The 21,859-nt window shown below is 49.2% G+C and overlaps 1 protein-coding gene across 1 annotated transcript in view; it reads left to right on the top strand.

Annotated features, from left to right (window-relative positions):
* The window catches only part of LOC148511581 (microtubule-actin cross-linking factor 1, isoforms 6/7-like), a 255,456-nt gene that overhangs the window by 68,348 nt on the left and 165,249 nt on the right, over positions 1 to 21,859 (top strand). Inside the window, exons 9-13 of the mRNA XM_088442060.1 lie at positions 4,036 to 4,155; positions 4,599 to 4,706; positions 5,630 to 5,854; positions 8,513 to 8,716; positions 21,309 to 21,534. Of these exons, the coding sequence (XP_088298186.1) occupies positions 4,036 to 4,155; positions 4,599 to 4,706; positions 5,630 to 5,854; positions 8,513 to 8,716; positions 21,309 to 21,534 (883 nt within the window). The remainder of the gene's footprint in view (positions 1 to 4,035; positions 4,156 to 4,598; positions 4,707 to 5,629; positions 5,855 to 8,512; positions 8,717 to 21,308; positions 21,535 to 21,859) is intronic.

The raw sequence follows: 21,859 nt of genomic DNA, 5'->3' as shown, positions 1-21,859 counted from the left end.
ATGAGTGCAATGACCCCAGCCTTCCTACATGAGTGCAATGACCCCAGCCTCCTTACATGAGTGCAATTACCCCAGCCTCCTTAAATGAGTGCACTGACCACATCTTCCGTACATGACTGCAATGACCTCAGCCTTCCTACATGAGTGCAATGACCTCAGCCTCCCTACATGAGTGCAATGACCTCAGCCTCCCTACATGAGTGTAATGACCTCAGCCTCCCTACATGACTGCAATGACCTCAGCCTCCCTACATGAGTGCAATGACCCCAGCCTTCCTACATGAGTGCAATGACCCCAGCCTCCCTACATGAGTGCAATGACCCCAGCCTCCTTACATGAGTGCATTGACCACATCTTCCTTACATGACTGCAGTGACTCCACTCTTCCTACATGAGTGCAATGACCCCAGCCTTCCTACATGAGTGCAATGACCTCAGCCTCCCTACATGAGTGCAATGACCCCAGCCTTCCTACATGAGTGCAATGACCTCAGCCTCCCTACATGACTGCAATGACCTCATCCTCCTTACATGAGTGCAATGACCCCAGCCTCCTTACATGAGTGCAATGACCTCATCCTCCTTACATGAGTGCAATGACCCCAGCCTCCTTAAATGAGTGCACTGACCACATCTTCCGTACATGACTGCAATGACCTCAGCCTCCCTACATGAGTGCAATGACCTCAGCCTCCCTACATGAGTGCAATGACCTCAGCCTCCCTACATGAGTGTAATGACCTCAGCCTCCCTACATGACTGCAATGACCTCAGCCTTCCTACATGACTGCAATGACCCCAGCCTCCTTACATGAGTGCAATGACCCCAGCCTCCTTAAATGAGTGCACTGACCACATCTTCCGTACATGACTGCAATGACCTCAGCCTCCCTACATGAGTGCAATGACCTCAGCCTCCCTACATGAGTGCAATGACCTCAGCCTCCCTACATGAGTGTAATGACCTCAGCCTTCCTACATGAGTGCAATGACCTCAGCCTTCCTACATGAGTGCAATGACCTCAGCCTCCCTACATGAGTGCAATGACCCCAGCCTTCCTACATGAGTGCAATGACTCCAGCCTTCCTACATGAGTGCAATGACCCCAGCCTCCCTACATGACTGCAATGACCCCAGTCTTCCTACATGACTGCAATGACTCCAGCCTCCCTACATGACTGCAATGACTCCAGCCTCCTTACATGAGTGCAATGACTCCAGCCTTCCTACATGAGTGCAATGACTCCAGCCTCCCTACATGACTGCAATGACCCCAGCCTTCCTACATGAGTGCAATGACTCCAGCCTTCCTACATGAGTGCAATGACCTCAGCCCAGAGCTGTAAGTACACTTTTGGTGCCCTGTGCCAGAAAGAGCATCGGCGCACCTCTCATTTTTCAAAGGGACATAATACACACAAAAAAGGACCATGGCTTCATGGGGAAGGTCCAGGGAAGAGATAGGGGAGGCCAGGAGATGCTGGGGATAAATAGGGATATAATATAGTGCACCTGAGAGAGGGCCATGGCCTCATGGGGAAGGGCCAGGGAAGAGATAGGGGAGGCCAGGAGATGCTGGGGATAAATAGGGACATAATATAGTGCACCTGAGAGAGGGCCATGGCCTCATGGGGAAGGGTCAGGGAAGAGATAGGGGAGGCCAGTAGATGCTGGGGATAAATAGGGACATAATATAGTGCACCTGAGAGAGGGCCATGGCCTCATGGGGAAGGGTCAGGGAAGAGATAGGGGAGGCCAGGAGATGCTGGGGATGAAATAAGAGGAAGCTACAAGCAAGAATGATAGTAAACAGAAATTTGACAGGTCCAAACAGCGCCCCCTGACCTGAAGTGCCCTGTGTGATGGCACCGGCCGCACTACCCTAGCTACGGCCCTGCCTCAGCCTCCCTACATGTTCAATGACCTCAGCCTCCCTACATGAGTGCAATGACCCCAGCCTCCCTACATGAGTGCAATGACCTCAGTCTCCCTACATGAGTGCAATGACCTCAGCCTCCCTACATGAGTACAATGACCCCAGCCTTCCTACATGAGTGTAATGGCCTCAGCCTCCCTACATGAGTGCAATGACCCCATCCTTCCTACATGAGTGCAATGACCCCAGCCTCCCTACATGAGTGCAATGACCTCAGCCTCCCTACATGAGTGCAATGACCCCAGCCTTCCTACATGAGTGCAATGACCCCAGCCTCCTTACATGAGTGCATTGACCACATCTTCCTTACATGACTGCAGTGACTCCACTCTTCCTACATGACTGCAATGACCTCAGCCTTCCTACATGAGTGCAATGACCTCAGCCTTCCTACATGAGTGCAATGACCTCAGCCTCCCTACATGAGTGCAATGACCCCAGCCTTCCTACATGAGTGCAATGACTCCAGCCTTCCTACATGAGTGCAATGACCCCAGCCTCCCTACATGACTGCAATGACCCCAGTCTTCCTACATGACTGCAATGACTCCAGCCTCCCTACATGACTGCAATGACTCCAGCCTCCTTACATGAGTGCAATGACCCCAGCCTTCCTACATGAGTGCAATGACTCCAGCCTCCCTACATGACTGCAATGACCCCAGTCTTCCTACATGAGTGCAATGACTCCAGCCTTCCTACATGAGTGCAATGACCTCAGCCCAGAGCTGTAAGTACACTTTTTGGTGCCCTGTGCCAGAAAGAGCATCGACGCACCTCTCATTTTTCAAAGGGACATAATACACACAAAAAAGGACCATGGCTTCATGGGGAAGGTCCAGGAAAGAGATAGGGGAGGCCAGGAGATGCTGGGGATAAATAGGGATATAATATAGTGCACCTGAGAGAGGGCCATGGCCTCATGGGGAAGGGCCAGGGAAGAGATAGGGGAGGCCAGGAGATGCTGGGGATAAATAGGGACATAATATAGTGCACCTGAGAGAGGGCCATGGCCTCATGGGGAAGAGATAGGGGAGGCCAGGAGATGCTGGGGATACATAGGGACATAATATAGTGCACCTGAGAGAGGGCCATGGCCTCATGGGGAAGGGCCAGGGAAGAGATAGGGGAGGCCAGGAGATGCTGGGGATAAATAGGGACATAATATAGTGCACCTGAGAGAGGGCCATGGCCTCATGGGGAAGGGCCAGGGAAGAGATAGGGGAGGCCAGGAGATGCTGGGGATAAATAGGGACATAATATAGTGCACCTGAGAGAGGACCATGGCCTCATGGGGAAGGGTCAGGGAAGAGACAGGAGAGGCCAGGAGATGCTGGGGATAAATAGGGACATAATATAGTGCACCTGAGAGAGGGCCATGGCCTCATGGGGAAGTGCCAGGGAAGAGAGGGGAGGCCAGGAGATGCTGGGGATGAAATAAGAGGAAGCTACAAGCAAGAATGATAGTAAACAGAAATTTGACAGGTCCAAACAGCGCCCCCTGACCTGAAGTGCCCTGTGTGATGGCACCGGCCGCACTACCCTAGCTACGGCCCTGCCTCAGCCTCCCTACATGTGCAATGACCTCAGCCTCCCTACATGAGTGCAATGACCCCAGCCTCCCTACATGAGTGCAATGACCTCAGCCTCCCTACATGAGTACAATGACCCCAGCCTTCCTACATGAGTGTAATGGCCTCAGCCTCCCTACATGAGTGCAATGACCCCATCCTTCCTACATGAGTGCAATGACCCCAGCCTCCCTACATGAGTGCAATGACCTCAGCCTCCCTACATGAGTGCAATGACCCCAGCCTTCCTACATGAGTGCAATGACCCCAGCCTCCCTACATGAGTGCAATGACTCCAGCCTCCCTACATGAGTGCAATGACCTCAGCCTCCCTACATGAGTGCAATGACCTCAGCCTCCCTACATGAGTGCAATGACCTCAGCCTCCCTACATGAGTGCAATGACCCCAGCCTTCCTACATGAGTGCGGTGTCCCTAGCCTTCTAATGTGAGTGCAGTATGTAGGGCATGTCATATTACTCCACCGCTATTACGACACTATCCCTTCTTTCTGTATCTCTGACAGCTGGAGCAGATTGTCCTGTCCGAGCTCGCCCACCTTTCCGGGACTGAGAGGCGCCTGGAGGAACTTGGCCACGTCGCACTGAATGTGGAGGCCATACAGGCCCAGATTAGGGAGCACAAGGTGACCTTCTTACATGATTTGTCATTGAGCAGATTCTGGAGCCGGGCGATTGGTCTAGATCTGTGCTCTTCTAGATTGTTCTCTGGACAGAAAGCATAATAAACATACAGTATTACCCTACCGACAGGTAATCACAGGTATTATATCGTTTTCATTTGTGGAGTTCTGATATGCTGCAAATTACAATGTGCATGGGCACAAATAGGCTGCTGATCCCGATATATATATATATATATATATATATATATATATACACATATACACACTGTATCTGATGGGGAGACATCATATCGGGATGGCTGGTAGATGTGGTTGGAAGATGTAGGTTGAGCTAATGTAGCTCCAGGTAGCTGATTGGATCTTTCATGTCTGTAGCCGGATTGGCCAGTACATGACGAGCATCAGTCGCACACTGAGTCCCAGGGCACTGTGTTCTCTTATAGCTGCTGTCGGTGGATGTTCTGCAACATGGCGGGATCACCGAGCGGTTATTCTGTATCTCGGACATTCTGCTGAGTTTGTGTCCTCAGTCCATCCGGGAGCGGCTGCAGGTAAGAGGCTTTTTTTGGGGTGAATAAGGGGTCACTTGCTAAGCAAACAAGCAGCACACAGGGACCTGCTAGTGTGGGACAGCCCTCCGTTAGCATTGGGGGACCTGGGACAGTCACTGTCTCCTGTGTCACACGTAAATGCACATGATGGGTGCATACGTCTGGGTGGTGCCGAAGGTTTCTAACTGACGGCTTTGTCCAGATCTGCCCCAAACTGTCTGCGGCTGACTGTGATATCCGCAACCCCCTAACAATGCTATATTGGCATCGCTCGACGCCCATTTACAGATGTGTCCTATATGACCCATCCTTTCTGCACAATACACATGGTGCGATTTCTGCCACGGGTAACGATTTTCAGACTTTCGTACCTATATCTTAATTTAGCTTCCGTGTCGCATCGTAGCAGCATCCAAAGTGGCTTATAGTGTGCTCGGTATGAGAAGTGTGGAGGGAATCATGGTGCGCATAATTTGTGGCGTCACAAACAGGACTTATTTGGCGCGATTTTCAGAATAGGTTCGTGTGGACACATAAGTACCCCTCCTTACGCAATCTTATTTTTATATTTCCCTGCCTGATATAAGACGCATTACTGTATCTAGCTTCTATCCTGCAAGGAGCCTGCGAGAGCCCCACTGTGCAGCAGTTATAATGCTATATGACACGTGGCTTCTGGTACAGACAGGAGCAGTGGTGCCGGATTAGGGCCGAGGTGTCACCAAACAGCAGCTGACCCTGTCCCTGACTCTGTATTCTGTGAGGCGTTACTGTATGAATAAAATAATTCTCCTCCAGTAATTTGAGCTTTCGTTAATCTCCCTCCCGTCCCCCGGTGATACCTCTCTCCTGTCCTCCTCTGCCTCCTTCTACCAGACTCCTGCATTGTTATTGATGACCTTTATCATTTCTTTCCTCCTCAGCCATCGTTGGCCTCTCTCAAAGAGATGTCCCCCAGAATATCGGCCTTGGTTGCCTCCTCGCCCTGCTGCCTGGAACATGCCCTCTCCTTGCTTGGCCAGTTTTCTGAAGCGGAAGAGGAGCTGCTGCCCTGGATGCAGGAGACGGAGGCCGAGCTGCCACAACTGTGCCAAAGCTGTGGCAGTAGCAGCAGCAGCAACTTCCGAGGCCAGCAGCAGCAGCTCCAGGTGAACAAGGCGTTAGTGACTTCTATCCCGTCACTGGGGGCCAGGTCCATGCCTGCAGCATCCTGGTACCACACAGTGGGCCTGATTCAGACCTGGACGCTATTTGCGTCCGCTCGCTGGCTAAAAGGGGCCGGCTATTTAAATCATGTGCTCGCACTCCTGTGTCGCGTAAAGCCGCCCACTAAGTAATAGCGAGCGGCCGCACTATGCGCTCGCACCTGTATAAATACGCTTTGCCACTCACAACACACGTCATCTCCGGCAGTTGTAGGATTAATCGGGAACCTCGAGAGCCATCGGAGCTGCTCGCAGCACTTGTGGTAGCCTTTTCCCACCACAACATTGCGAGCAGTTCTGGCTAAAATACAACCCAGTCACATGTGTAATGACGCGTCTTTGCTTATTATGCACGCCCATTAAACGCTGTTCTGACGGTCAGGCACGCCTGCGTTCGCACATCCACTCCCCCATTTACAAGCACCTTCCCCTGTTACCACCCACAAACGGCACTTATCTGTCACGCAAAATAGTGGGCCGACTTGCGGGCTACGGGCGAGCACTTTCCCATCGCAATGATTGGTTCGCGCACGCGCATTGCGACTTATACGCAGATTGCAAAAAATCGCTCAATGCAAGCGAGCGCAGCATAGTGTCCGGGTCTGAATGAGGCCCAGTGTTCTCAGGTACGCAGGCTCTTTCCTATAACATGAGACATCCAGAATGTGATATAATCAGGACCTGCTGCATATGGCGCTGGGAACGATCCTCTGTAGGGAGAGAAATAGGGACCTACAATATAGATTTTACGTCCGCTACAGAGAATCCTCCATATATAACTGCAATATGTGCTGTGCGGTCAGATGGGAAGTGACGCAGGCTGTGTAGTACCGCCATGAAGATAGCGCAGACCTTTTTATACCTATAGTCCATAGTAGCAGCACCTGGGGATAGACATATATAAAACATAACAACAAAAAGAGTAACAAATATAAAACACAGACAATTACTAATCCTATTAGGTGCGAGTTGCGATTTTCACTTCGAATTCATTTTGCAATCCAATCAGCAACTCGCACTAATCAGTCAGACTAAGGGCCTGATTCAGAGCCGGACGCTATTTGTGGACGGTCGTTCCAAAAGAGGGGCCGGCTATTTAAATTGAGCGCTCGCTCTTTGTGGTTTATTGACGCCTCTATGTCTGAGCAAGCGAATGAAAAATGCGCTCGCTATTTTGTAAAGACGCCCCTTTGCCGTTCGCAACACACGTCATCTCCGGTATTTATTATATTATTTAGTATATTATTAGATTAATTGGGAACATTGAAAAGCATCTGAACTGCTCGCAGTGCTTGTGGTAGGTTTTTCTTACCGCTATCACTGCGAGCAGTTCAGGCTAAAAGACAACCAAGTCAGGTGGCCGTTGACGCTCCTTTACTAATTATGCACTCCCATTAAACGCCCTTTTTACCATTAAGCACACCTGCGTTCGGATCTCCACTCCCCGTTTTCAAGCACCTTCCCCTGAATGAGGCACCCACAAACGCCTCATTCTGTCACTCAAATTAGCAGCCTCTCGCTGTTTTGCGAGCGCACGATTTCCGACCGCAATGACTGGTTTGCGCATGCGCATTATGACCCATACGCTTGCGCAGTTGTGCGAACATCGCTCAGAGCGAACGAGCAGCCGCTTACGAGCGGCTCTGAATCAGGCCCTGAATTCGCAACTTTCCACTCGCACTTCCCTGAGGGTGAGAGCAGGAATGGAAAATCTTTATTTTAAAATGTGGGGACCCTGTGCTGAACCCCTTGGACACCCCCCTAATGACCAATTAGGCAATTGGAAGTTTCTAATTAGCTTATTTAGTCCAATAATTACATGTAATTTTTTGAGGTAAAAGAAAAATGTCCTCAAATTACCCCAAAACTCAACTTTTTCATTAGTTTAGGCACCCCAAATTTTAATTACAATAATTTTTATAGTTAAAAAATAATTGTTTTTATCATTTTTTTGCATTTTTTGAGGTGTCCTCAAAGTACCCCAAAACCCCCTTTTTTTTACTTTTGTCGCATTTTTCGTTTAATTCATTTTAGATGAAACGAAAAAATTTTTTTTTTTATAATTTTCTTGCATTTAAAAAAAAAAAAGCACAAATCAGCCATTTGATAACATTTAAAACCTACAGTAACTTCCTAATGGCCCCAAACAGCCGTCTATACCGTCCTGCTAATGGAATTATCCATTTTGGGGGGTCCAGGATGGTCTCCCCACATTTTCATGCATTTCTCGCAAATCTAATTTGGCAGTCGATTCGCATCCCCTCCGCTGCGAGTAGTGCGAATAGGCATTTTTATTTGGATTGGAGAATTCGCGGGAGCGCGCTTCGCGGCGAAGTGTGCGAGTTTAAAGAAACAAACTCGCTACTTGCAATTCGCACCTATTTGGATGGAGCCCAAAGTCCCTGTTTTATAATAAGAATTATAGCATGACATTTATATTATAGACATAAAGCTAGAATATGCATCCTATAATAATAAGAGACGTTTGGGGATGAACGTCCTGTATATAAGTTGTCATCCTCTCTCCTGTCTGCCCCCTGTGACCTGTAAGACAATATAATGGGCCTCTCTTTGCTGATCGCCTTTCTGTCCCTTCGCCAGGCCCTTCGGGAGGTGGTGGCTGAACACAAACCTCTTGTCACAAAGCTGCACCGAGTCTCCTGCAAGCTGTCTGAGCTGTGCCCAAAGGGGGGCGCTGTCTTCGAGCAGCGCTTTGAGGCTGCAGAGAAACGGTATTGCTCTATCCGCGAGGCTGTCCGCCAGGCAGCGTCCGTCCTGGAGGATACTGTCCCCCGATACAACCAGGTCAGTGCCACTTACTGCTCAGCCCATTCACTAACAACGCACCATTTGGACATGAGGCTTCTTAGACTGTGTCTGTCCTTCACAATCCTGGTGTGTCCTGGTTTTTTTTTCTATTTTATCCCTAATCCTCTCCCTAACCCTCCCTCCAGTGCCTAACCCTCCCGCTAGAGCCTAACCATAACCACCCCCTTACGTAACCTAACCTTCCCTCCAGTGCCTAACCCTCCCGCTAGAGTCTAACCATAACCATCCCCTTACGTAACCTAACCTTCCCTCCAGTGCCTAACCCTCCCGCTAGAGCCTAACCATAACCACCCCCTTACGTAACCTAACCCTCCCTCCAGTGCCTAACCCTCCCGCTAGAGTCTAACCATAACCATCCCCTTGCGTAACCTAACCCTCCCTCCAGTGCCTAACCCTCCTGCTAGAGCCTAACCATAACCAACCCCTTCCGTAACCTAACCCTCCCTCCAGTGCCTAACCCTCCCGCTAGAGTCTAACCATAACCATCCCCTTACGTAACCTAACCCTCCCTCCAGTGCCTAACCCTCCTGCTAGAGCCTAACCATAACCAACCCCTTCCGTAACCTAACCCTCCCTCCAGTGCCTAACCCTCCTGCTAGAGCCTAACCATAACCATCCCCTTCCGTAACCTAACCCTCCCTCCAGTGCCTAACCCTCCTGCTAGAGCCTAACCATAACCATCCCCTTCCGTAACCTAACCCTCCCTCCAGTGCCTAACCCTCCTGCTAGAGCCTAACTATAACCATCCCCTTCTGTAACCTAACCCTCCCTCCAGTGCCTAACCCTCCTGCTAGAGCCTAACCATAACCATCCCCTTCCGTAACCTAACCCTCCCTCCAGTGCCTAACCCTCCCGCTAGAGCCTAACCATAACCATCCCCTTCCGTAACCTAACCCTCCCTCCAGTGCCTAACCCTCCTGCTAGAGCCTAACTATAACCATCCCCTTCTGTAACCTAACCCTCCCTCCAGTGCCTAACCCTCCTGCTAGAGCCTAACCATAACCATCCCCTTCCGTAACCTAACCCTCCCTCCAGTGCCTAACCCTCCCACTAGAGCCTAACCATAACCATCCCCTTCCGTAACCTAACCCTCCCACCAGTGCCTAACCCCCCCGCTAGAGCCTAACCTTAACCATCCCCTTCTGTAACCTAACCCTCCCTCCAGTGCCTAACCCTCCCGCTAGAGCCTAACCTTAACCATCCCCTTCCGTAACCTAACCCACCAGTGCCTAACCCTCCCGCTTAAGCCTAACCATAAGCATCGCCTTCCATAACCTAACCCTCCCTCCAGTGCCTAACCCTCCCGCTAGAGCCTAACCATAACCACCCCCTTACGTAACCTAACCCTCCCTCCAGTGCCTAACCCTCCTGCTAGAGTCTAACCATAACCATCCCCTTGCGTAACCTAACCCTCCCTCCAGTGCCTAACCCTCCTGCTAGAGCCTAACCATAACCAACCCCTTCCGTAACCTAACCCTCCCTCCAGTGCCTAACCCTCCCGCTAGAGTCTAACCATAACCATCCCCTTACGTAACCTAACCCTCCCTCCAGTGCCTAACCCTCCTGCTAGAGCCTAACCATAACCAACCCCTTCCGTAACCTAACCCTCCCTCCAGTGCCTAACCCTCCTGCTAGAGCCTAACCATAACCATCCCCTTCCGTAACCTAACCCTCCCTCCAGTGCCTAACCCTCCTGCTAGAGCCTAACCATAACCATCCCCTTCCGTAACCTAACCCTCCCTCCAGTGCCTAACCCTCCTGCTAGAGCCTAACTATAACCATCCCCTTCTGTAACCTAACCCTCCCTCCAGTGCCTAACCCTCCTGCTAGAGCCTAACCATAACCATCCCCTTCCGTAACCTAACCCTCCCTCCAGTGCCTAACCCTCCTGCTAGAGCCTAACCATAACCATCCCCTTCCGTAACCTAACCCTCCCTCCAGTGCCTAACCCTCCTGCTAGAGCCTAACTATAACCATCCCCTTCTGTAACCTAACCCTCCCTCCAGTGCCTAACCCTCCTGCTAGAGCCTAACCATAACCATCCCCTTCCGTAACCTAACCCTCCCACCAGTGCCTAACCCCCCGGCTAGAGCCTAACCTTAACCATCCCCTTCTGTAACCTAACCCTCCCTCCAGTGCCTAACCCTCCCGCTAGAGCCTAACCTTAACCATCCCCTTCCGTAACCTAACCCACCAGTGCCTAACCCTCCCGCTTAAGCCTAACCATAAGCATCGCCTTCCGTAACCTAACCCTCCCTCCAGTGCCTAACCCTCCCGCTAGAGCCTAACCATAACCATCCTCTTCCGTAACCTAACCCTCCCTCCAGTGCCTAACCCCCCCGCTAGAGCCTAACCATAACCATCCCCTTCCGTAACCTAACCCTCCCTTCAGTGCCTAACCCTCCTGCTAGAGCCTAACCATAACCAACCCCTTCTGTAACCTAACCCTCCCTCCAGTGCCTAACCCTCCCGCTAGAGCCTAACCATAACCATCCCCTTCCGTAACCTAACCCTCCCTCCAGTGCCTAACCCTACTCATCCGCTTCCTCAGCCTAACCCTCTGCCAAGTGTCTAACCCTAATCCTAACCCTCATTCTTAACCTAAGCATAAACATCATGAAAATTTTTGAAAAACCATGTGGACCTTTTCTGTGTCAACCTTTTGATACTGTCGACCTTTTAACTGTTGACCATTTGGTGTTGACCTATTCACTGTCTATCTAGACACAGAAGATCATCCATCCCTGTACCGTCTTGTATGTGCATTACTCACTATGCTTTATATGTGTGTTACTAGCTGTACCATGTATGTGTGTTACTAGCTGTACCATGTATGTGTTACTAGCTGTACCATGTATGTGTGTTACTAGTTGTGCCATGGATGTGTTACTAGCTGTACCATGTCTGTGTTACTAGCTGTACCATGTATGTGTTACTAGCTGTACCATGTATGTGTGTTACTAGCTGTACCATGTATGTGTTACTAGCTGTACCATGTATGTGTTACTAGCTGTACCATGTATGTGTGTTACTAGCTGTACCATGTATGTGTGTTACTAGCTGTACCATGTATGTGTTACTAGCTGTACCATGTATGTGTTACTAACTGTGCCATGGATGTGTTACTAGCTGTGCCATGGATGTGTTACTAGCTGTGCCATGTATGTGTTACTAGCTGTACCATGTATGTGTGTTACTAGCTGTACCATGTATGTGTGTTACTAGCTGTACCATGTATGTGTTACTAGCTGTACCATGTATGTGTGTTACTAGCTGTACCATGTATGTGTTACTAGCTGTACCATGTATGTGTGTTACTAGCTGTACCATGTATGTGTGTTACTAGCTGTACCATGTATGTGTTACTAGCTGTACCATGTATGTGTTACTAGCTGTACCATGTATGTGTGTTACTAGTTGTACCATGTATGTGTGTTACTAGCTGTACCATGTATGTGTGTTACTAGCTGTACCATGTATGTGTTACTAGCTGTACCATGTATGTGTTACTAGCTGTGCTTTATATGTGTGTTACTAGCTGTGCCATGGATGTGTTACTAGCTGTGCCATGTATGTGTGTTACTAGCTGTGCCATGGATGTGTTACTAGCTGTGCCATGTATGTGTGTTACTAGCTGTACCATGTATGTGTTACTAACTGTACCATGGATGTGTTACTAGCTGTACCATGTATGTGTGTTACTAGCTGTACCATGGATGTGTTACTAGCTGTACCATGGATGTGTTACTAGCTGTGCCATGTATGTGTGTTACTAGCTGTACCATGTATGTGTGTTACTAGCTGTACCATGTATGTGTTACTAACTGTACCATGTATGTGTTACTAACTGTACCATGGATGTGTTACTAGCTGTGCCATGTATGTGTTACTAGCTGTGCCATGTATGTGTGTTACTAGCTGTACCATGTATGTGTTACTAGCTGTGCCATGTATGTGTGTTACTAGCTGTACCATGTATGTGTGTTACTAGCTGTACCATGTATGTGTGTTACTAGCTGTACCATGTATGTGTTACTAACTGTACCATGGATGTGTTACTAGCTGTACCATGTATGTGTGTTACTAGCTGTACCATGGATGTGTTACTAGCTGTACCATGGATGTGTTACTAGCTGTGCCATGTATGTGTGTTACTAGCTGTACCATGTATGTGTGTTACTAGCTGTACCATGTATGTGTTACTAACTGTACCATGTATGTGTTACTAACTGTACCATGGATGTGTTACTAGCTGTGCCATGTATGTGTTACTAGCTGTGCCATGTATGTGTGTTACTAGCTGTACCATGTATGTGTTACTAGCTGTGCCATGTATGTGTGTTACTAGCTGTACCATGTATGTGTGTTACTAGCTGTACCATGTATGTGTTACTAGCTGTACCATGTATGTGTTACTAGCTGTACCATGTATGTGTGTTACTAGCTGTACCATGTTTCTACTTCAGGGTCCATAGGGGGTCCACAGGGTTGACCTTGGGGTATAGGTTGGGAACCAAATCCTGGCACCACGCAGTTAAAGCTTTCAGCTCCCAGGATGCACTGGGTCCACTCTCCCTATAACCCCACCCCCAAGCCAGAGGCACCTCAGTTTCAGTTGGTGCCCGGCCGGATTCGGGTCACCGTTAGCGCAGGGGGAGCTGATTAGCAGCCCCTAAGCTTATTTTATTTTTTTAGGGACAAAGTTTTTTCCATGGACTTTGGACTCTTCAGAGCGGCAGCGTCGGACTGTCCATAGGACGTCTAAGCTGCCGCTCCGTCACCCCGCTGGCGCTGAGACGCCAGTACAGATCTGGGGATCTCAGCGGGACCCCAGAGTCTGTACTAGCCGGACTCTGCGGGCGCCCAGGACTGCTGCCGGATCCACGGGGAGCAGGTAAGGTCGCGGATCACCGCTTGCGGTGATCCGCGCATTTCAAATGCAGTCCTGTGCCTCCGGTCTCAGGGGACAGACCGGAGGCGCTGGCAGTGGCGGCGGGCCCCCCATACCCCGTGTGTCCACTAGACCACCAGGGACTTAACGATCGGTGCAGGGAGCCGGCGTCCCGGGGGTTAATAGCCGGCCAGGGGAGGCAGCCTTCCCTGTTACAGCGGCTCCTCCCCTCAGCTCAGCGCGCCTTTCAGTATCCATAGTCTGGCGTCGCTGAGCTGCTTCCTCCGCGGGCCACGCTTCTTCTGAGGTCTCCAGCGGCCATTTTATCTCTGTGGTGCAGCAGAAATCTCTCAGGATGACAGTGAGCCCAGTCCCCCTGCGTACCTCACCATCAGGTCAGTGTACACAGCGCTGTAGCCTTCCCAGACACTGAATCTGGGTAAGTTGAATGCAGTGTAATAGTGCAGTATATTATATGACATGTTTATGTATATATGTATATATCTGCATGGTATGTGACTTATGCTAGTGCTGACTGTACTTTATTCTCTCACCTGTCAGTGTATATCTATCCCTTTTCTTTATCTGCCCTAATACAGCTGTACTTAGGGTGGTTCTGAGACCTCACATTTATATACTTGTTAATATTTGTGTGGTTTGTCACATACTGTTGCGTGCTGCACGTTGCCATATTTTAGATGGAACTGTGTGTTGCATACGCTGAAAATGGGTCCCTGCAGCTAATTTTTGGCATCAGTCAGGACCAGTATAGTGCTGCTTAATATTTCCGCCAAGAGGGTTGGTCAGATATGTCTGACCAGGAGATAGAGCGTTATACTGCACCCATTTTTACTATCCTGCAAGTCATGTGCTGCAGGTGTTAGTGCGGAGGATTTGACTCATAAAGGGTTCTGTATGTGGCGTCATCTGGTGCCGGCCCCTTACACGACCCCCTTGGGCGGTTTGTTTTCTCGGGATCCTCTCAATTGCGGATCACCGGGCGGGCCCCATTGTTGTACCTCACTTGGGGTTACTTCACCATACTGCCCTTTTCATCTCAGGGTATCTCGCAGCTTCTTGCACTCTTCCCCTGTGACACAGACTACCGCTCCCTGCAGGGGTTTTTCGCAGTATATGAATTCCCCCTGGTGCCACAATAGTCTGTCATTCCCCTTGCAGGGATTACCACAACAGCCACCCTGGGTAGATGTCGTTTTCTACGAAACGCTAATTGGCGTGGTTGATGCCCTGTGGTTACTTCCCAGTTGGCTCTGCCGTGAACTGGATACTGTTTGGGGCTCTTTCCCTCTTACACGGGGGGAAGCCTATTTCAGGTATTATTATCCCTGCTTTAGGGCTGGTAGCAGGTCCATTCTGGTTAGAGTGAATGTTGACCTGCACCTCTATCATACACCCTCAGTATTACGTGCCTTCGGGTTCCCTGTTGCTGACTAGCGGGTGGATCGCATAGCGGGACTCTGGCTGTTGCCAGATAGGAGGTGTTACAACAGTGTTTGGCCTCCTGTCCCAAATTCCCTGAGGGTCATCACGAGCCCCTCCTGGGGTGGATGGGCGTGTTACTCGTCTGATTACAGACGTTACTACGCCTCCCATTCCTGCGTGGTCGGATTCTTCGGATCCGTAGGTGGTAACTCTGCCTGAAATCAGTATACTTGCTTTCAGGAGTTGTTACCCATCCTACCATGGCTATAGCATGGTTGGTTAATACTATTGCATATTGGGTTGATGCATTTGTAACGTTTTTTCCCCTCCAACACGTCGGGGGTTCAAAGGTATTTGGTCGCTCACGTAATATATGCAGTTGTCATAGGTGGAAATGCCTATATTGGATACCAGTCTCCTAACTTTCAGAGTTCCGGCTGCGACTGTATCCTCCGTAATACCCTATGGCTGCGCTCTGGGAATGCAGAGGTGCAGATACCATCTTTAGGGTTGATATTGTTTGGTCCTGACCTTGACAAGATTGTAGTAACATTGGCAGTATTACTAACGACAAGTTTACCGCTTTCAGCTATGCCCACTACAAGGCCTCAGACTAAGTCTGTTAAGTCTTTTTTGTCCTCTGGGTCAGCCTAAAGGTCTGTTTCTTCGTAGACTGTCGGCATCTACAAGGGCCGACATATCCAGTACCGAGCAGGCCTGGACTGCCAGCCGATCCTGCTTCTGAACCTACGGATATCTCTTCAGCCTGACGGGACAGGCCTACAACTGGGAGATACCGATTTTCTCAGTTCGCCCGGTACTAGTGTCAAGTTGCCGCGGCTACGTGGGTAGGAGGGTATGCCCTCTTTGCTCAGGCGGCCTCTTTACAAGGGCCTTACAGATCCAGAAAGCTATACAGTTGTTGCGGTAAGCGGAGCTAATTAGGCCATCCCCACTATCTCTGTGAGGGACTGGTTGTTCTGCTTTCTTTCTGGTGCGGTGGCTGAATGGTCCTCTTTGGCCTATTCTCTGTCTCAATTCCCTGAACCAGTTCCTAAAGCTACCTGGGCTCAGGAGGAAATCCCTATGCTCCATCATACGATGTTTGGAACCTGGGGACTTTAGGGTATCACTGGATATACAGGACGCGTGCCTACGGGTACTTACAGAGACCTTTCCTCAGCATGGGCTGAGGTTTGCTGTATCACAGCAACACTTACAATTTTTCGGGCTCTGCCTGTTGGGACTGTCCTCAGCCCCACAGGGGTTTACCAGCGTTTTGGATTTTCTGACAGTTCTTCTGTTCAGTATATCCCAATGCTCCTGTACCTGGACGGCCTCCTGCTCTTAGCGGGATCACCGGGGTACTTTACGGCCAGGTCAGGATGACTGTGGCTTCTTCAGGGTGCAGACGTTTAATCAACGGGGAAAAAGTCCTCCCTGCATCCCTCTCTGGGTATTCTTCATCTAGGATCCCTGCTGGATTCTCAGAATCTGAGAATTCTTCTGGCGTAAGACGGAATCTCCACTCTTCCATTAGGAGTACATGGTTGTCTGCGCAGTCGACAGATGTCTTTACACTCTGGGATGCATGGTGGAATGGGCTCAGTTCCATTCCAGGCCTTTCCATAATTGGCTCATCTCCAGATGGAACGAGTTTTTTCTGTCGGATAACTGTTCAAATGATGATGCTCTCTCCGGAGGCAAGTCTGTCCCTGTCCGGGTGGCTATGGCCATCTCGTCCAGGGTTTTCTTTGCTATGGACAGTGTCTGGATCGAATCCTTTTCAGTGCAGTTGGACGTCTGTCGATTCCACCCTGTCAATTAACTTACTCTGGCATAACTCTTGTTTCCCGGTGAACCTGAAAAGGTTCAGTCCGACAGGGTCAGGACAGTGGCTTCCTTTTTAGCAACACTGTTCGTTGGGTGGCAATGACAGGTATGTCACATATTCGGACATAGTCCGAGGGTCTCCTCCCGACCATCTCGGCAGCGTTCATTTCAGGAGCTCTCCATTGGGAAGCGGGAGTCCTCAGCCGTCACGACGTGCATCCCGGGGACTAGTCTCTTCCCCAAGAGAGGTTTCATCTCCTGGTGAGCAGGGGGGGCCCCCCTGAGGTGACCCTCATGGCCTTCTGACTTTATCACACTATGGTGTTACAGTCCAGCTCTGGGGATTCTGAAGCAACCTTCAGCGACTCTTTGTCGGTGAAGTGGTCCTTCCACTTTGTGTACCTGTGTTCTCCGGTCTCCCTTCTTCCTCGAGGTCTTTGGAAGTGTTTTCAATCGAGACGGAGATGCTTTCCTGCTGGTGGCTCCTGATTGCCCCAGATGTCAGGGGTACTTGGATCTTCGGAGTCTCTACATCGATACTCCATCCCTGATGCTTCACTGCCCGGACCTGTTGTCTCAGGGTCCTTGGTTTTGCCTTGGACCTGGGTCGTTTGTCTTTGACTGTGTCCTTACAGTGGTCTTACGGCTTCCCTGGCTTTGTCATCGTTGGAATGATTAGAGCACATGGATCAGCTTTTGCTGGGACCTACCACAAACTGTGGCAGCCATAAATCTTATGGTATTGTACCTGTCGATACAATCCTCCGGTGTCCAGGATTTCCAGATATTCTGGCATTCCTTCCGGCTGGCTTGGGTTTCACACTTGGCCTGGTCTTCCTGACAGTGCGGATCTCTACACTGTCAGTATGGTTAAGATATGGAATTGCTCCACTCTGGTATCCAGTTCATCCTTTGGAGTGTTTTCTTGATTATGCCTCCATTTGTCCTCCCTAGGGACTCCTTGGGAGTAAGTAGTGGTTCTTCGTTACCTCCGGGGACAGTCAATGGAACCGCTGGTTGTGATAGCCATTACATGGTCTATTGCTTAGGCTCTCTCTTTCTCTCAGGGTGTTTATATCAACCAGGAGAGTGACTGAATTGGGAGCGTTCTCATGTGGCTCCCTCTTCTGGAGGGCATCATGTCAGGGTGTGAGTTGCTCTCGTCCTGTGTTTCTTCTTAGTGGTTTTCAGGTTCCATATTATTCTGGAACTTATGGTTCGGCCATTCTGTCCCCAGTCCTCTCGGCTGGTGTGGCCTCATTGACTGTGGTCTGGCCTCTTTGGATTTATGTGATCCGTTCAGGTTCCTTACGGAAATCGGACTCCTTATTGGTGGTCTGAGATTTCTGGTTTTCACAGGAAAGGATGGCCGGCCTATAACCAAATGTTGGCTGGATGGCCTCGTAGGTCTTCCTCAGGGGCCTACCCATGGGTAGGCCTTCCTGTTGTTGATGCTTGTTTTTTCTCGGGCCATGTGACCCTCGTGTGCGGCTCGCTGTGGCGCCTCGGCTGTTTTGCCTTACTAGGTGGCCACGTGGTCTTCTGTCCACACCTTTTTAAGGTTCTAGGCATTGGTTTCCTTTGCCTCTCAGGATGCTTCCTTTTTGGCGACGGATTCTCCTCTCAGCACAGGAGCGTCCCCACCCTTGGTTGAACTGCTTTGGGACATCCCCAAGGTCAACCCTGTGGACCCCCTATGGACCCTGAAGTAGAAAACAAGAGATATGGTAAGAACTTACCTTTGTTATCTCTGTTTCTACGAAGTCCATAGGGTCCACAGGGCGCCCGCCCTGACGCACCTGGCTTCATATGGGCTGTGTGGCTGGTCACCGGTTTTCCGTCTCCCATTTCTGTGAGTATGGTTATTGAGTGTTCCAGTTTTCTCTCTCTTTTTCTCTCCTCCTCCGGCCTTTGGCTACTTACAAACTGAGGTGCCTCTGGCTTGGGGGTGGGGTTATAGGGAGAGTGGACCCAGTGCATCCTGGGAGCTGAAAGCTTTAACTGCGTGGTGCCCGGATTTGGTTCCCAACCTATACCCCAAGGTCAACTCTGTGGACCCTATGGACTTCGTAGAAACAGAGATAACAAAGGTAAGTTCTTACCATATCTCTTGTTATGTGTGTTACTAGCTGTACCATGTATGTGTGTTACTAGCTGTACCATGTATGTGTTACTAGCTGTACCATGTATGTGTTACTAGCTGTACCATGTATGTGTGTTACTAGCTGTACCATGTATGTGTGTTACTAGCTGTACCATGTATGTGTTACTAGCTGTACCATGTATGTGTGTTACTAGCTGTACCATGTATGTGTTACTAGCTGTACCATGTATGTGTTACTAGCTGTACCATGTATGTGTGTTACTAGCTGTACCATGTATGTGTGTTACTAGCTGTACCATGTATGTGTTACTAGCTGTACCATGTATGAGTGTTACTAGCTGTACCATGTATGTGTTACTAGCTGTACCATGGATGTGTTACTAGCTGTACCATGGATGTGTTACTAGCTGTACCATGGATGTGTTACTAGCTGTACCATGGATGTGTTACTAGCTGTACCATGTATGTGTGTTACTCGCTGTACCATGTATGTGTGTTACTCGCTGTACCATGTATGTGTTACTAGCTGTACCATGTATGTGTTACTAGCTGTACCATGTATGTGTGTTACTAGCTGTACCATGTATGTGTGTTACTAGCTGTACCATGTATGTGTTACTAGCTGTACCATGTATGTGTGTTACTAGCTGTACCATGTATGTGTTACTAGCTGTACCATGTATGTGTTACTAGCTGTACCATGTATGTGTGTTACTAGCTGTACCATGTATGTGTGTTACTAGCTGTACCATGTATGTGTTACTAGCTGTGCCTTGTATGTGTGTTACTAGCTGTACCATGTATGTGTTACTAGCTGTACCATGTATGTGTTACTAGCTGTGCTTTATATGTGTGTTACTAGCTGTGCCATGGATGTGTTACTAGCTATACCATGTATGTGTTACTAGCTGTACCATGTATGTGTTACTAGCTGTACCATGGATGTGTTACTAGCTGTGCCATGGATGTGTTGCTAGCTGTACCATGTATGTATTACTAGCTGTACCATGTATGTGTTACTAGCTGTGCCATGGATGTGTTACTAGCTGTACCATGTATGTGTGTTACTAGCTGTGCCATGGATGTGTTACTAGCTGTACCATGAATGTGTGTTACTAGCTGTACCATGTATGTGTGTTACTAGCTGTACCATGTATGTGTTACTAGCTGTGCCTTGTATGTGTGTTACTAGCTGTACCATGTATGTGTTACTAGCTGTACCATGTATGTGTTACTAGTTGTACCATGTATGTGTTACTAGCTGTACCATGTATGTGTTACTAGCTGTACCATGTATGTGTGTTACTAGCTGTACCATGTATGTGTTACTAGCTGTACCATGTATGTGTTACTAGCTGTACCATGTATGTGTTACTAGCTGTACCATGTATGTGTTACTAGCTGTACCATGTATGTGTATTACTAGCTATGCTTTATATGTGTGTTACTAGCTGTGCCTTGTATGTGTTACTACCTGTGCCTTGTATGTGTGTTACTAGCTGTACCATGTATGTGTGTTACTAGCTGTACCATGTATGTGTGTTACTAGCTGTACCATGTATGTGTTACTAGCTGTGCCTTGTATGTGTTACTAGCTGTACCATGTATGTGTGTTACTAGCTGTGCCTTGTATGTGTTACTAGCTGTACCATGGATGTGTGTTACTAGCTGTGCCTTGTATGTGTTACTAGCTGTACCATGTATGTGTGTTACTAGCTGTGCCTTGTATGTGTTACTAGCTGTACCATGGATGTGTTACTAGCTGTACCATGTATGTGTTACTAGCTGTACCATGTATGTGTTACTAGCTGTACCATGTATGTGTGTTACTAGCTATGCCTTGTATGTGTGTTACTAGCTGTACCATGTATTTGTGTTACTAGCTGTACCATGTATGTGTTACTAGCTGTACCATGTATGTGTGTTACTAGCTGTACCATGTATGTGTTACTAGCTGTACCATGTATGTGTGTTACTAGCTGTACCATGTATGTGTGTTACTAGCTGTACCATGTATGTGTTACTAGCTGTACCATGTATGTGTTACTAGCTGTACCATGTATGTGTGTTACTAGCTATACCATGTATGTGTGTTACTAGCTGTACCATGTATGTGTGTTACTAGCTGTACCATGTATGTGTGTTACTAGCTGTACCATGTATGTGTGTCACTAGCTGTACCATGTATGTGTGTCACTAGCTGTACCATGTATGTGTGTTACTAGCTGTACCATGTATGTGTTACTATCTGTACCATGTATGTGTGTTACTAGCTGTGCTTTGTATGTCCTCCATAGATTAATGAGAGGATAGACATGATGTGTGAGAGCTTGGATATGCTCCGGGACCGGATGCACAACCCTCCTTCTGTATGTGGGGAGCCCTCTAGAATCCGGGAGCAGCTCAGGGAGAACTCCCAGGTACAGGCTGAGCTGCAGAAGCTGGGAGCTGCCCTGGAGACCATCAGCCGGCAGGGGACGGAGCTTGTGTCCAGCCTTCCGGCTGAGGCAGCCCAACCACAAGGTACTCTCATGATGTTCTCGTGCTGTGTGTAAGGGAGCCGGTAGCTTTCTCCATCCTGATTGTCTTATCACTTCTCCACTCTCTCCTGACCCATCCCTGCCCATCACCAGACGCTGGTCATCCTCCGCCCCACTAACAGCCTCCATGTCTCTGCTCCTACAATGTCCTCGGTCATTTCCGACGTGTAATGCTACTCACCCTCACGGTTAGGTTAAGCTATAAAGGATACTGGGGTGAACAGGGAAAAGCAGAAATGAATAAAGGGGGTGGTGGCAGTTCTAGTGGTCGCAGAATGAACCCTCAGATGACCTCTGTACAATATGCA

This window comes from Taudactylus pleione, unplaced genomic scaffold (genome assembly GCF_031769625.1).
Source record: "Taudactylus pleione unplaced genomic scaffold, aTauple2 ptg000304l, whole genome shotgun sequence".
Classification (NCBI taxonomy): Eukaryota; Metazoa; Chordata; class Amphibia; order Anura; family Myobatrachidae; genus Taudactylus; species Taudactylus pleione.
This window is presented reverse-complemented; position numbering and strand designations above follow the sequence as displayed.